Source organism: Tachyglossus aculeatus, chromosome 6, assembly GCF_015852505.1.
Source record: "Tachyglossus aculeatus isolate mTacAcu1 chromosome 6, mTacAcu1.pri, whole genome shotgun sequence".
NCBI classification, from domain to species: Eukaryota; Metazoa; Chordata; class Mammalia; order Monotremata; family Tachyglossidae; genus Tachyglossus; species Tachyglossus aculeatus.
Window position 1 is genome coordinate 36,220,837 of NC_052071.1, and position 15,764 is coordinate 36,236,600.

A 15,764-nucleotide genomic window follows, 5' to 3' on the forward strand; every position below is an offset into this window, starting at 1 on the left:
GTTGGCCTCATATACAGACGGTCCCTACCCAACAACGGGCTCACAGTCTAGAAGGGGGAGGCAGACAACAAATCAAACCATGTGGACGGGTGTCAAGTCACCAGAATAAATAAAAATAAAGCTAGATACACATCTTGGCGCGGACTCCTTGTTCTTGTCCTCCCTCAGGCCTGGGACTCCCTCCCTCTTATGTATGGCAGACCACGACTCTCCCCATTTCAAAGTCTTATTAAAATCACATCTCCTCCAAAGGCCTTCCCTGACTAAGCCCTCATTTCCCCTACTCTCTCTCCCATTTGCATCCTTCATTCATTCATTCAATCGTATTTATTGAGTGCTAACTGTGTGCAGAGCACTGTACTAAGCGCTTGGGAAGTCCAAGTTGGCAACATATAGAGATGGTCGCTACCCAACAGTGGGCTCACAGCGCATCACCTATCGTTTGGCTCTGTACCCTTTAAACACTTGATATCTACCCCAGCAGTAGTACTTATATGAATACAGACCTATGTATGTATCTATATCTCTATAAATCAATCAATCAATCGTATTTATTGAGCCCTTACTATGTGCAGAGTACTGTACTAAGCTCTTGGGAAGTACAAGTTGGCAACATATAGAGACAGTCCCTACCCAACAGTGGGCTCACAGTCTAAAAGGGGACTTTATTTATAAATATTAAGTTATAATTAACAACATATTATTAATATTAAAATAATTACTATAATTATATTATAATCATTTAATCATAAACAACATATAAGTATATATTATATTACATATCATAATTATAATTACATAACTATAATTATATTATAATTATATCATATAATATAAATAAATATATCACGTTAAATAACATATAAATATAGTATGAATTAAATAATCATAATCATTACAATTATAATAATTTATAATTGTGTTAAATAATTATAATAAATATTATATTTATTAATATTAATTTATAAATAAATTACAGACATATCTATTTCTATAAAGAAATTAAAGATGTCTGTATATATTCATTCATTCATTCAATTGTATTTATTGAGCGCTTACTGTGTGCAGAGCACTGTGCTAAGCGCTTGGGAAGTACAAGTTGGCAACATATAGAGACAGTCCCTACCCAACAGTGGGCTCACAGTCTAGAAGGGGGAGATAGACAACAAAACAAAACGTATTAACAAAATAAAATAAATATAATAGTAAATATATACAATATGTATATGTAGAGAGGTATGTGTCTGTAATTTATTTTAATGTCCATGTTCCCCTTCAGACCTTAAGCTCCTTATAATAATAATAGTGGCATTTATTAAGCGCTTACTATGTGGAAAGCACTGTTCTAAGCACTGTGGAGGTTACAAGGTGATCAGGTTGTCCCATGTGGGGCTCAGAGTCTTAACCTCCATTTTACAGATGAGGTAACTGAGGCCCAGAGAATAATAATAATAATAATAATAATAATGGCATTTGTTAAGCGCTTACTATGTGCCAAGCACTGTTCTAAGCGCGGAGGGGGGGATACAAGGTGATCAGGTTGTCCCACATGGGGCTCACAGTCTTCATCCCCATTTGACAGATGAGGGAACTGAGGCTCTGAGAAGTTGACTTGCCTAAGGTCACACAGCAGACATGTGGCGGAGCCGGGATTCGAACCCATGATCCCTGACTCCAAAGCCCGGGCTCTTTCCACTGAGCCACGCTGCTTCTCTAGATAGAGAGAAGCCGCACCTTGGAGACAGAGAACGCCAACTTATTCTATTGTATTTCATTTTCTCAAATACTTAGCTCACTAATAAGAATAATAATAATGATAGCATTTATTAAGCAAGGTGAGGACGCTAATCCCTGCTCTGGCAGATGAGCAGGACGTGGGCACCATAGTAATAATGATAATGGCATTTATTAAGCGCTTACTATGTGCCAAGCGCTGTTCTGAGCACTGGGGTAGATACAAGGTGATCAGGTTGTCCCACGGGGGGCTCACAGTCTTCATCCCCATTTTACAGATGAGGTAACTGAGGCCCAGAGAAGTGAAGTGACTTCATCATCATCAATCGTATTTATTGAGCGCTTACTATGTGCAGAGCACTGTACTAAGCTCTTGGGAAGTACAAATTGGCAACATCTAGAGACAGTCCCTACCCAACAGTGGGCTCACAGTCTAAAAGGGGGAGACAGAGAACAAAACCAAACATACTAACAAAATAAAATAAATAGAATAGATATGTACAAATAAATAAATAAATAAATAAATAGAGTAAAAAATATGTACAAAGAGTAAACTTGCCCAAAGTCACCCAGCTGACATGTGGCGGAGCCAGAATTTGAACCCATGACCCCCGATTCCAAAGCCCAGGCTCTTTCCACTAAGCCACGCTGCTTGGTGAGGACTGTGTGCCCACTGTTGGGTAGGGACTGTCTCTATATGTTGCCAACTTGTACTTCCCAAGCGCTTAGTACAGTGCTCTGCACACAGTAAGCGCTTAATAAATATGATTGATTGATTGATTGATTGACGCTAATCCCTGCTCTGGAAGATGAGCAGGACGTGGGCACCGTAGTAATAATGGTAATGGCATTTGTTAAGCGCTTACTATGTGCCAAGTGCTGTTCTAAGCGCTGGGGTAGATACAAGGTCATAAGGTTGTCCCACGGGGGGCTCACAGTCTTCATCCCCATTTTACAGATGAGGTAACTGAGGCACAGAGAATTTAAATGACTTGCCCAAGGTCACCCAGCTGACAAGTGGCAGAGGCAGGATTAGAACCCATGACCTCTGACTCCCAAGCCCGGGCTCTTTCCACTGCGCCATGCTGCTTGGTGAGGATGCTAATCCCTGCTCTGGCAGATGAGCAGGGTGTGGGCACTATAGTAATAATAATGATAATGGTATTTGTTAAGCGCTTACTATGTGCCAAGCGCTGTTCTAAGCTCTGGGGTAGATACAAGGTGATCAGGTTGTCCCACGGGGGGGCTCACAGTCTTCATCCCCATTTTCTAGATGAAGGAACTGAGGCCCAGAGAAGTTAAGTGACTTGCCCAAAGTCCCACAGCTGACAAGTGGCAGTGTGGCTCAGTGGAAAGAGCACGGGCTTCGGAGCCAGAGGTCATGGGTTCAAATCCTGGGTCCGCCAATTATCAGATGTGTGACTTTGGGGAAGTCACTTAACTTCTCTGTGCCTCAGTTTCCTCATTTGTAAAATGCAAAACAAATGTTAAAAGATGCCGCTTATCGAAAAATCCTTTCAGGGTTTCAGGAGTCTTTTCTGCGTTTTTGATGTCCCGGATTTGACTTTCTGAAATAGCTAAGTCGATTCCCTACCCAACCTTTCTGAGTTTTCGATGTCCTGGAGTTGACTTTATGAAATAGCTAACAAGTCGAGTCCCCTACCCTACCTTTTATTACTCTATTTATTTTACTTGTACACATTTACTATTCTACTTATTTCATTTTGTTAATATGTTTTGTTTCGTCGTCTGTCTCCCCCTTCTAGACTGTGAGCCCGTTGTTGGGTAGGGACCGTCGCTATATGTTGCCAACTTGTACTTCCCAAGCGCTTAGTCCAGTGCTCTGCACACAGTGAGCGCTCAATAAATACGATTGAATGAATGAATGAATGAAAATGGGGATGATGACTGCGAGCCCTATTTGGGACAATATGATTACCTTGTATCTCCCCCAGAGCTTAGAGCAGTGCTTGGCACAGAGTAAGCGCTTAATAAATGCTATTATTATTATTATTATTATTATTATTATTATTACTATTATTATTATTATAACCCACAACCTCCGACTCCCAAGCCCGGGCTCTTTCCACTAAGCCTCGCTGCTTGGAGAAGTTGAAGGGGGAGAAGGGGAGGGCTGGTATCTCCAACAATGCTCTCCCAGTCTTCTAGACTGTGAGCCCACTGTTGGGTAGGGACCATCTCCATATGTTGCCAACTTGGACTTCCCAAGCGCTTAGTACAGTGCTCTGCACACAGGAAGCGCTCAATAAATACGATTGAATGAATGAATGAATGGCCCTGCCTCTAATTGTGCACACAGCTCCATGCTGACCAGTCTGTCGACATCCTGAATTTCCTTTAATTTGTTCTCCTCTTTTCCCAGAGCAAAGGAAAGGCAGGAGAGGGAGGGTGCTGGGATTCGGGGGCGGGAAATTCCCAGAATTGGGAATGCTGCGCTGAGCTTTGTCTACCCACGCCGGGCACCCCGGGCTCGGGAGCCCGTTGTTGGGGGAGGGCCCCTCTTAGAGAAGCAGTGTGACTCAATGGAAAGAGCCCGGGTTTGGGAGTCAGAGGTCATGGGTTCTAATCCTGACTCTGCCATTTGTCTGCTGTGTGACCCTGGACAAGTCACTTTGCTTCTCTGGGCCTCAGTTACCTCATCTGTAAAATGGGGACTAAGACTGTGAACCCCACGTGGGACAACCTGATCACCTTGTATCCCCCCCAGGGCTTAAAACAGTGCTTCATACATAGTAAGCGCTTAGCCTCAGTTACCTCATCTGTAAAATAGGGATTAAGACTGTAAACCCCACGTGGGACAACCTGATCACCTTGTATCCCCCCCAGGGTTTAGAACACTGCTTCGTACATAGGCTTAGCCTCAGTTACCTCATCTGTAAAATGGGGATTAAGACTGTGAGCCCCATGTGGGACAACCTAATCACCTTGTATTCCCCTCCAGGGCTTAGAACACTGCTTTGTACATAGTAAGCGCTTAGCCTCAGTTACCTCATCTGTAAAATGGGGACTAAGACTGTGAACCCCACGTGGGACAACCTGATCACCTTGCATCCCCCCCAGGGCTTAAAACAGTGCTTCGTGCATAGTAAGCGCTTAGCCTCAGTTACCTCATCTGTAAAATGGGGATTAAGACTGTAAACCCCACGTGGGACAACCTGATCACCTTGTATCCCCCCCAGGGTTTAGAACACTGCTTCGTACATAGGCTTAGCCTCAGTTACCTCATCTGTAAAATGGGGATTAAGACTGTGAGCCCCATGTGGGACAACCTAATCACCTTGTATTCCCCTCCAGGGCTTAGAACACTGCTTTGTACATAGTAAGCGCTTAGCCTCAGTTACCTCATCTGTAAAATGGGGATTAAGACTGTGAGCCCCACGTGGGACAACCTGATCACCTTGTATCCCCCCCAGGGCTTAAAACAGTGCTTCGCACATAGTAAGTGCTTAGCCTCAGTCACCTCATCTGTAAAATCTGTAAAATCTACAAGTCCAACTTGTACTTCCCAAGCACTTAGTCCAGTGCTCTGCACACAGTAAGCGCTCAATAAATGCGATTGATTGATTGATTGATAGTCCTAAGAGCTTGGGAAGTCCAAGTTGGCAACATATAGAGACGGTCTCTACCCAACAGGGGGCTCACAATCAATCAATCAATCAATCAATCGTATTTATTGAGTGCTTACTGTGTGCAGAACACCGTACTAAGCACTTGGGAAGCCCAAGTTGGCAATATATAGAGACAGTCCCTATCGATCAATCAATCGTATTCATTGAGCGCTTACTGTGTGCAGAGCAATCCATCAATCAATCAATCGTATTTATTGAGCGCTTACTGTGTGCAGAACACTGTACTAAGCGCTTGGGAAGTCCAAGTTGGTAACATAGAGAGACAGTCCCTACCCAACAGTGGGCTCACAGTCTAGTCCAGTGCTCTGCACGCAGTAGGCGCTCAATCAATCAATCAATCAATCAATCAATCAATCGTATTTATTGAGCGCTTACTGTGCGCAGAGCACTGAATGAATACGGTTCCCCGCAGTGGGTCGCGCCCAGCAGGGGGCGCGCGCCCCGGAGGGAGGGACTCCATCCCCCAGCCTGCCCCGCGCCGGGACTCCATCCCCCAGCCTGCCCCGCGCCGGGACCTTTCGGCCCCCCTCGGAGACTCCCAGCCTGCCCCGCGGCGGGACTCCATCCCCCAGCCTGCCCCGCGCGGGGACTTCGGCTCCCTCGGAAACTCCCAGCCTGCCCCGCGCGGGCCGAACTCCATATCCCGGCGTGCCCCGCGCGGGGTAGGGATGGGGCAAGGCCTGAGCATCATCTCGTGACTTGGGCTGGGGGAAGCGCCCCATCCCCACCTCTGGGCTCTGTGGTGGTCGCCCACCCGGGGACAGGTGACATCTCTCCCCCCCACTGCCACTCCCCCGCCATGGAGGAGGTGGACAAGATCCTCATCCGCTCCCTGCGCTTGGCTGGCACGTAAGAGCCAGGGCCCCACTCGCCCTGCGGCCCCCAAATAGCCCGGGTTGCCCCCATCCCTCCCCACCCTCCCGGGGGTCCTTAGTCCCTCTCTCAATCAATCAATCAGTCGTATTTATTGAGCGCTTCCTGCGTTGTCTCCCCCTTCTAGACTGTGAGCCCACTGTTGGCTAGGGACTGTCTCTCTAGGTTGCCAACTTGGACTTCCCAAGCGCTTAGTGCAGTGCTCTGCACACAGTAAGCGCTCAATAAATACGATTGATTGGTTGCAGAGCACCCCGCTGGGGTGGCCCCCTATATGTTGCCAACTTGGACTTCCCAAGCGCTTAGTCCAGTGCTCTGCACACAGTAAGCGCTCAATAAATATGATTGATTGATTGCAGAGCACCCCGCTGGGGGGGTCCCCTATATGTTGCCACCTTGGACTTCCCAAGCGCTTAGTCCAGTGCTCTGCACACAGTAAGCGCTCAGTAAATACAATTGATTGATTGATTGCAGAGCACCCCTCTGGGTGGCCCCCCCCATGGGCCGCCGGCAACCTTGTGAGCCCACGGTTGGGTAGGGACCGGCTCTCCATGTTGCCAACTTGGACTTCCCAAGCGCTTAGTACAGTGTTCTGCACACAGTAAGCGCTCAGTAAATACGATTGATTGATTGATTGCAGAGCACCCCTCTGGGTGGCCCCCCCAGGGGCCGCCGGCAACCTTGTGAGCCCACGGTTGGGTAGGGACCGGCTCTCTATGTTGCCAGCTTGGACTTCCCAAGCGCTTAGTACAGTGTTCTGCACACAGTAAGCGCTCAGTAAATATGATTGATTGATTGTGCCTTCCCGCCCCACCCCAGTCGCCCAACTTCCTGCCCTTTGACCCCCGGTCCCTGTTGCCTCCCCAGGGCAGTGCCCGCCGAGGTGCAGACCCTGCGGGAGTTCAGCACAGAGCTCATCGTGGAATCCGTGGTCCGCTGCCTCCGCGTCATCAGCCCCTCGCTGGCCTCCGGCTTCAGCCCCCTGTTGCCCCCGGGGATGTCAGCTCGCTTCCGCATGGGCATGGGGCTGGCCCAGGCTTGCACGGTGAGCGCCCCGACCCCCCGACCCACCCAGGGCCAAAGCCTGGGCCGCTTGACCCTGGGACAACTTCCCCAAACCCGTGGCCCCTCGTGGTTCCCATGGCTGCAGTAGCCCCTCTTGGGGGGGAGGCCCATCCCCTGGCACGCCGAGGATCCCCTCTAGATTGTAAGCTCGTAGTGGGCAGGGAACGCGCCTGCTGTTGTATGGTACTCTCCCAAACACCTTGTGCAGTGCTCTGCACACAGTAAGCGCTCAAATAGACTGTGAGCCCACTGTTGGGTAGGGACTGTCTCTATATGTTGCCAACTTGGACTTCCCAAGCGCTTAGTCCAGTGCTCTGCACACAGTAAGCGCTCAATAAATACGATTGATTGATTGAATGAACGAGGGTTGGGTGCTGCTTGGGTTAAATAATAATGATGATGGCATTTATTAAGCGCTTACTCTGTGCAAAGCCCTGTTCTAAGCGCTGGGGAGGTTGCAAGGTGATCTGGTTGCCCCATGGGGCTCGCAGTCTTCATCCCCATTTTACAGGTGAGAGAACTGAGGCACAGAGAAGTTAAGTAGCTTGCCCAAAGTCACACAGCTGGCAGTTGGCGGAGCCGGGGTGTGAACCCATGACCTCTGACTCCAAAGCCCGGGCTCTTTCCACTGAGCCACGCTGCTTCTCAAGCAGCGGGTTGATGATGATGGCATTTGTTAAGCGCTTGCTATGTGCAAAAGCACTGTTCTGAGCGCTGGGGGAGGTTACAAGGTGATCAAGTTGTCCCACAGGGGGCTCACAGTTTTAATCCCCATTTCACAGATGAGGTAGCTGAGGCACAGAGAAGTGAGGTGACTTGCCCAAAGTCACACAGCTGACAGTTGGCAGAGCCGGGATTTGAACCCATGATCTCTGACTCCAAAGCCCGGGGTCTTTCCACTGAGCCACGCTGCTTCTCCGTCGGGGACGGGAGGGGCATGACCCAATACTCTAGACTGTGAGCTGGGAGGGACCGTCTCTATATGTTGCCAACTTGGACTTCCCAAGCGCTTAGTACAGTGCTCCGCACACAGTAAGCGCCCAATAAATACGATTGAATGAACGAATACTCCATCCCCCGGCCTTGGGCAGGAGCTGGGCTACCCCAGGGAGTTGGGCTACCAGAGCTTCCTGTACTCCAGCGAACCCGATATCCGCCACCTGCTCATGTTTCTGGCCGAGCGGCTGCCCCGCGACGCGGCCGAGGACGCCGACCAGCCTGCGGGTATGAAGCAGGGGCACCGTGGCAGGATGGAGATTCGGCCCGTGAGGTGGAAGCCGGGCTGGATTGGGTCTCAAAGGGGCTGCGGGAGGAATGGCGGTGAAACCGAGTGGAGGCTCACTGAGGGAGTGAGGGGGGTGCGATCCCGGGAAGGGGCGGCTCACATCCCGGTCTGAACATCTCTTCTCACCCTCCCAGGAGAGCCCGCCGTCCTGCGCCGGGCCATCGCCTCCCGCATCAAGGAGCAGCTGGCGATGCCGTGGGTGCCCCCGGCCTGCCGCATCCCCCGCCTTCAGCGGGCACAGGTGGATAATAATAATAATAATGGCATTTGTTAAGCGCTTACTACGTGCAAACCACTGTTCTAAGCGCCGGGTGGGGGGAATACAGCCTGATCAGGTTGTCCCACGTGGGGCTCACAGTCGATCCCCGTTTTACAGCTGAGGTAACCGAGGCTCAGAGCAGTTAAGTGCCTTGCCCAAGGTCACACGGCGGATATGCGGCGGAGCCGGGACTCGAACCCATGACCTCTGACTCCAAAGCCCGGGCTCTTCCTACTGAGCCACGCTGCTGATACTGCCGGGGAGGGGTGGGAGGTGGGCACAGGCAAGCCCGGGCGGTTGGTCAGTAGTTTTAACATTTATTTAAGGGTGAAAGGCGGGTGAAACGCTGTCCTGAGTGCCGGGTTGAGTTAATCCCAGACTCCTTGGGGAAGAGTAGGAGAGGAATGGAAGTCAGGGAGGTGCCTGGGAAGGAGGTGGGCGTCGGTTCGGTGTGTGGCTTTTGGCCTATTCCTGCTGGCTTCGAAGGCCAAGGGGAGCCCCTTCACCCGCACCAGACCCCCACCGCTGGAAGTTCTTCCTCTTCACAGCCCTTCCGAAATCACATCTCCTCCAGAAGGCCTTTCCCGTTTAATCCCTCATCTCTCCAGCCTCCGTGCACCATCCACAACCGCCATCTCAGCCCTTCTGTCTCGCCCAAGCAGTTGGGCCATCAAGGCGGTCCTTCCGTAGCGCTTGCGTGCATCTCTTTATACTTCGTTGCTTCCTTTGCCCAGGAGTGTATTTTAGGGTCATCATCAGTGATGGTATTCATTGAGCACCTAATAGGTGCAGAGCAGTGTCCTAAGAGCTTGGGAGAGTGCAGTCGTTCCCCGTCCACAACAGTCTAGTGTCTGTCTCCCCTGCTCGATTGTAAGCCCCTTGAGGGCAGGGATCTTGCCTACTGTTTTCCCAAATGCCTAACACAGTGCTTTGCATGTGGTAGGTAGTCAGCAAATACTGCTCATTGTGGGCAGGGAATGTGTCTGCTAACTGTTGTATTCTCCGAAACACTTTGCACACAGAAAATGCTCAATAAATAATAATAATAATAATTATGGTATTTGTTGAGCGCTTACTATGTGCCAGGCACTGCACTAAGCGCTGGGGTAGATACAAGCAACTAAGTTGAACACAGTCCCTGTCCTGCAAAGGGCTCACAGTCTTGTGATCGATTGATTGAGCCTCTGGTCTGGCTGCCATAGCTGCTATTCCCGTCCCGTCGGGGCCGGGAATAGCATGTCTGGTGGGAGAGTTGGGGTGGCCGTGGCCCTCAGGCCATTTCTGGTGGGCCCTGGTTGTGGGGAATCAATCAATCAATCATATTTATTGAGCGCTTACTGTGTGCAGAGCACTATACTAAGTGCTTGGGGAGTACAAGTTGGCAACATAGAGAGAAACTCTAGCCTGCAAGGTGCAAGGATTTAATTGTGTTGTATTGTACTCTTGGTGCTTACTGAGAAACTCTAGCCTGCAAGGTGCAAGAATTTAATTCTGTTTTACTCTTGGTGCTTACTACAGTGCTCTGACATAGTAAGCGCTCAGCAAATACCGTTGATTTAATCCCGTGCCCACCTTCCCGTCTCCAGGGCTCCCTCCCCCTGGATCGTTTTCATGCACAGCGGCTGGTCCTGCCTGATGCCGATGCCACCGGTGTCCCGAAAGGTCAGCGGAGAGAGGCTGCCTTAATGGCCTCGGGTTCAGCTCTATCTATTACATATCCATTCTATTTACATATCTGTTCTATTTATTTTATTTTGTTAGTATGTTTGGTTTTGTTCTCTGTCTCCCCCTTTTAGACTGTGAGCCCACTGTTGGGTAGGGACTGTCTCTCGATGTTGCCAGTTTGTACTTCCCAAGCGCTTAGTCCAGTGCTCTGCACACAGTAAGCGCTCAATAAATACGATTGATGATGATGATGATGATGATGAGGATGACTCGCCTGCTTTGGAGGCGGCCCGTCCGGCCAGAGGGACTCCGTGGCGCCGAGATTGTCGTGCCCTTTCAGTGGAGCTGAGCGTCGGGGGTGGGGATCCGTCCGAGGGTGGGGTGGATGCTTGGTTTCCACGGGCCCTGGGTGTTCAGCTAGTGACCTCCTCTCCTTGGTCTTCCAGAGGTGCGGGAGTTCCAGGGGGGCCGCTTCCTCCCCCCCGCTCCGGTCCAGCCCGCCCTGCGGCCTTGGCGGGTGGCTTCGCTGCTGGAGTCCCACGCGGCTGAACTCAGTGCCCGGCAGGAGTGGGAGGCAGAGTGGAAAGGCCCAGGGCTCGCCTCCCGTCTCTCCCCGGAGGTAAGCGGAGCCGGCCTCCTCTTCGCTACTCAATCAATCGTATTTATTGAGCGCTTACCGTGTGCCGAGCACTGTACTGAGCGCTTGGGAAGTCCAAGTCGGCAACACATAGAGACGGTCCCTACCCAACAGCGGGCTCACAGTCTAGAAGGGGGAGACAGAGAACAAAACCAAACATACTAACAAAATAGAATAGATATGTACAAGTAGGATAAATAGAGTAATAAATATGTACAAACATACATACATATATACAGGTGCTGTGGGGAAGGGAAGGAGGTAAGATGGTGGGGATGGAGAGGGGGACGAGCCACTCGGTATTTCGGTTCTACCCGGAACGCGCCGTCTTTCTTCTTCCGCTCCCGTGAGAGAGAGGGAGCTGGGGTGGTGGTCGGGGTTGCCCACATCTTAGCAACAAATCCAATTCTGACTCCTTCCCTGCCGGACGCGAGAGGGGTCGAACCTCCGGCCCTTCCCGCAGCAGCGATTTTTCTTCTCCTTTAGGAGTACCAGCGGGGGAAGAGACAGCGGCTGCAGCGACGGTTGGTGGAGCAACTGAGGCAGAGCTGGGGGCGGGTGGCCCCCTCGGAGCAGGGCCTCCCCGGTGCCCAGGACCTGGGGGAGCTGCTGCACTCTTGGAGGGCTGGGGGACCCCACATCCCAGCGGGGAAGGGTTCCCGCTTCACTCATGCCGAGAGATTTACCTTCCGACAGGTGAGGGGGCCGGGGGGGGGTTGGCCCAAGTGGGCTAGGGAGGCGGGATGGGGCCGTAGCAGCACTGGAGGAGAGAGGCCAGCTCCACCCAGGGCCGCTCCTGGGCTTGGCCTGAGCTTCCCGTTGCCTTCCGTTCTCCCCGCAGGAGACCGAGGCCCCAGTTGGTCAGGCGCCGGTGACCGATGCCCTCCTGCCGTCCAAGCGCTCCGAGCAGGTGAGTGGAGTCGGGGGTCTGAGGCTGTCTTTCCTCGCCGTGGCCTGGCCCCAGTCCCCTCCGCTCACCCCCTCCCCGTCCCCTGGTCTGCCCCCCTCTCCCCCAGGACGTCCAGGCGGCGCGGGAGGAGGAGGCGGCTGCCCTGCAGCAGCAGCTGGACCAGTTGGGGCGGGCCATCGAGGAGGTCGGGGCCCACATGAAGAAGCTAAACCTGAGTCTTGGCCAGGCAAGTCACGGGCTGTTGGCGGGGAGGGGGCCGGCCACAAGCCTTGTACATATCTATTCTATTTATTTTATTTCGTTAGTATGTTTGGTTTTGTTCTCTGTCTCCCCCTTTTAGACTGTGAGCCCACTGTTGGGTAGGGACTGTGTCTATATGTTGCCAATTTGTACTTCCCAAGCGCTTAGTGCAGTGCTCTGCACACAGTAAGTGCTCAATAAATACGATCGATGATGATGATGATGTGAGCCCACTGTTGGGTAGGGACTGTCTCTATATGTTGCCAGCTTGTACTTCCCAAGCGCTTAGTACAGTGCTCTGCACACAGTAAGCGCTCCATAAATACGATTGATGATGATGATGATGATGAAGCCTCTTGGCAGCTTCAGAACGTGCTTGGAACCCACGGGGAAGGGAACTCCTGGGCTGGGTTCAGGGCTGAAGGAGGGAGCACAGAGGAGAGGTGAAAAAACGGTGGCCGGTGGTTTCCGAGCGGGAGAACTGGGCTGGGCCGGGGAATCGGGCCCGGGCGCCCGCACTGTCTGGGTTCAGGACGGCAGCCGGAGGGACGGGACGGGGCGGGAGGAGGGGCTGATCCGACCCGGGCGCCTTCGGGAACAGGTAGAGGCCGAGATCCGGGAGAGCCAGTTGGGCGCAGCTGAACGGGAACAGCTGATGCGGGTGAAGAAGCGGGCTGTGGACCTGCTGCCCGATGCCCAAGTCAACCTGGCCAAGCTGCAGGTGAGGGGGTTGGGCCCGGGGCGGGAGCGTAGGGGCCCCGACCGGCCTCGCCCACCCGCTTTGCCCTCCTTTGTCCGCAGCTGGTGGTGGAGAACAGCGCCCAGCGGGTCATCAACCTGGCCGGGCAGTGGGAGAAACACCGGGTGCCTCTCATCGCCGAGTATCGGCAGCTCAAGAAGCTGCATGACCGGAGAGAGGTACTGGAGTTGGTGGGGTGACCCCGGGGGGAGGGACCCGAGGTCGTGCACTGGGAGGGGAAGCACAGGGGGTGTCTGAGCCGCCCGACCTCTAACCGAGGCCTTTCCGCCACCACCCTCCCTACCCCCCCACCCAGCTGGAGTCGTCCCGCCAGCTCCTGGAGATCAAGGATCTGCACCAGCGCATCTGTGGGGCTGCTGACGAAGCCAAGCGGAAGGAAGAGTTGTACAAGCAGCTGGTGAGAAGTCAGGGCCCCATTGGGGGTGGGGGACTAGAGGGGCGGGATGATGGAGCGGCCCTGCGGGTCCCCCTCCTAGGTGATGGAGCTGGAGAACCTGCCGAAGGACGTGTCCCGCTCCGCGTACACCCAGCGCATCCTAGAGATCGTGGGCAACATCCGCAAGCAGAAAGAGGAGATCACGAAGGTAACCATGGCTTCCTGCGGGCTGTGTTCTCCCCTTTCCCCCCAGCTCTTGGGGCCTGCCACCCCGGGACTCCCGCTCCCGCCACCCCAACAGACCCACCCACGTCCTCATCTCTCCCCCCGCCCCGTCTCCTGGGGTTCAGATCCTCGCGGACACCAAAGAACTGCAGAAAGAAATCAACAGCCTGTCGGGGAAGCTGGACCGCACCTTTGCTGTGACAGATGAGCTGGTTTTCAAGGTCAGCTCTGGATTGGGGTAGAGGCGGGAGAGCCAGGGGGATGTTCTGATCCTGACCTTGTCTCCGCTGCTCGCCCGCCCCCTTCTCTTCCCCTGTCTTCCTATGCCCCCACCACCCCCTGTCCTTCTCTGCCCCCCTCTCTCTGTGCCCTTCTCTGCCCCTCACTCTCTGCCCTTCTCTGCCCCCTCCCTCTCTGCTCTTTTGTGCTCCTCTCTCTGCCCTTGCTCTGCCCCCGTCTCTCTGCCCTCGCCCCACCCCTGCTCTGCACACAGTAAGCGCTCAATAAATACGATTGAATGAATGAATCCCTTCAAAGCCCTCCTGAGAGCTCACCTCCTCCAGGAGGCCTTCCCATACTGAGCCCCCTCCTTCCTCCCTCCCTCTCCATCCCCCCCGCCCTACCTCCTTCCCCTCAGCACCTATATATATGTTTGTACAGATTTACTACCCGATTTTACTTGTACATATTTAGTATTCTATTTCTTTTGTTTTGTTAATATACTTTGTTGTCTGTCTCCCCCTTCTTGACTGTGAGCCCGCTGTTGGGTAGGGACCGTCTCTAGATGTTGCCAACTTGTACTTCCCAAGCCTTAGTACAGTGCTCTGCACACACTAAGCGCTCAATCAATACGATTGAATGAATGAATCCTCCTCTCCTCAGGATGCCAAGAAGGATGAGGATGTCCGAAAAGCTTACAAGTACCTGGCTGCGTTGCATGAGGTGAGGAAAGCGGGTGTGGGTACGGGGCCCTTCGCAGGCAGTGCAGGGGCGTGATGGAAAAGGCCGCGTTTGGCTCTGAGCTGTCGCTGCCTGCCCCTCCCTCAGAACTGCAGCCAGCTCATCCAGACCATCGAGGACACAGGCACCATTATGAGGGAGATCCGAGACCTGGAGGAGCAGGTGCGTGCGCCAGCGTCGCCCCCCAAAAGCCGCCCGGGGTCACCGGCACCAGCTGTTCCCCGGGGAGCGGCAACTCCCCTAGCCTGGGGCTCCCCTTTCCTTGGGTTTCCCTAACTGCACCTCCTGGCCCTCGCAGATCGAAACTGAGACGGGAAAGAAAACGCTCAGCAACCTGGAGAAGATTCTGGAGGATTACAAGGCCATCCGTCACGAGAACGCGGGGCTCCTGGGCCGGATCCGGGAGACGTGAGGCTGAGGGAGCGGCAGGACCCCCGGGTCCCGGCCTGGAGCTGGCAGAGAGCAGGCTGCTCGGTGGACAGAGGACACCGGAGGAACAGAGTCGGAGTGCGGGGGCCCAGTAGGCCGCCCTTCCTCCTTCCGAGCACAGTCTGGGCCCCACCTGTCCCTGGCTCGGGGCCGGGGGTCGGCTGCTGCAGTGCTGAAGCCAGCCTGCTGTTTAGCCCCCCCAACCCCTCGTTGTCCTTTCCCAGCTCTGTTTTGGGGCCGAGGACCTCCTCAGAGGTTAAGAAGAAGGTGGGGGGAGCGTACTGAGCCAGCCCCTGCTTCCCTCAGGGAAGGGAAGGGCAGAGGGAGTCCCAGCCAGTCTTCTCCCATCAGACCTCCCCTCCCCGCTGTCTCACTGTCTCCCGGCCACAGCTTAGCCAGGATGCTAAGCTAGCTTTGTTATCCGTGAGACACAGGCATCCCCAGAGCGACTCGTTTGGATCCCTTTCTTCCTTCTGGCCATTTTCTTCCCCCAACTCAGACTGTACTCCCCCCCCCAAAACACAGGAATCCCCAGGGTGTTTCCTGGAAACCACAGTTTATTGCTGTCAGACAGTTCTTTATCTCAGGGGGACACCGACCCCCAATAAATCACAAGTTCCCTTTTGCAACACGAGCTGCGTCATGGGGGCCGGGCACAGCACGGGGTTCATCTCTTGGGGGGTGGCAGAGGCGGGG

At 53.3% G+C, this 15,764-nt stretch overlaps 1 protein-coding gene across 1 annotated transcript; it reads left to right on the top strand.

Annotated features, from left to right (window-relative positions):
• The first annotated feature begins 6,032 nt into the window (after nucleotides 1–6,032).
• On the top strand, nucleotides 6,033–15,697 carry CCDC22 (coiled-coil domain containing 22). Its single transcript, XM_038747966.1, has 17 exons — nucleotides 6,033–6,233; nucleotides 7,125–7,302; nucleotides 8,414–8,546; nucleotides 8,742–8,848; nucleotides 10,453–10,528; nucleotides 10,978–11,150; nucleotides 11,655–11,864; nucleotides 12,010–12,078; nucleotides 12,185–12,304; nucleotides 12,920–13,039; nucleotides 13,120–13,236; nucleotides 13,374–13,475; nucleotides 13,555–13,662; nucleotides 13,805–13,900; nucleotides 14,562–14,621; nucleotides 14,727–14,801; nucleotides 14,938–15,697. Exons 1-17 carry the CDS (start codon nucleotides 6,184–6,186, stop codon nucleotides 15,049–15,051), a joined length of 1,908 nt encoding a protein of 635 aa, XP_038603894.1. The 5' UTR covers nucleotides 6,033–6,183; the 3' UTR covers nucleotides 15,052–15,697.
• The last annotated feature ends 67 nt before the right edge of the window (nucleotides 15,698–15,764 follow it).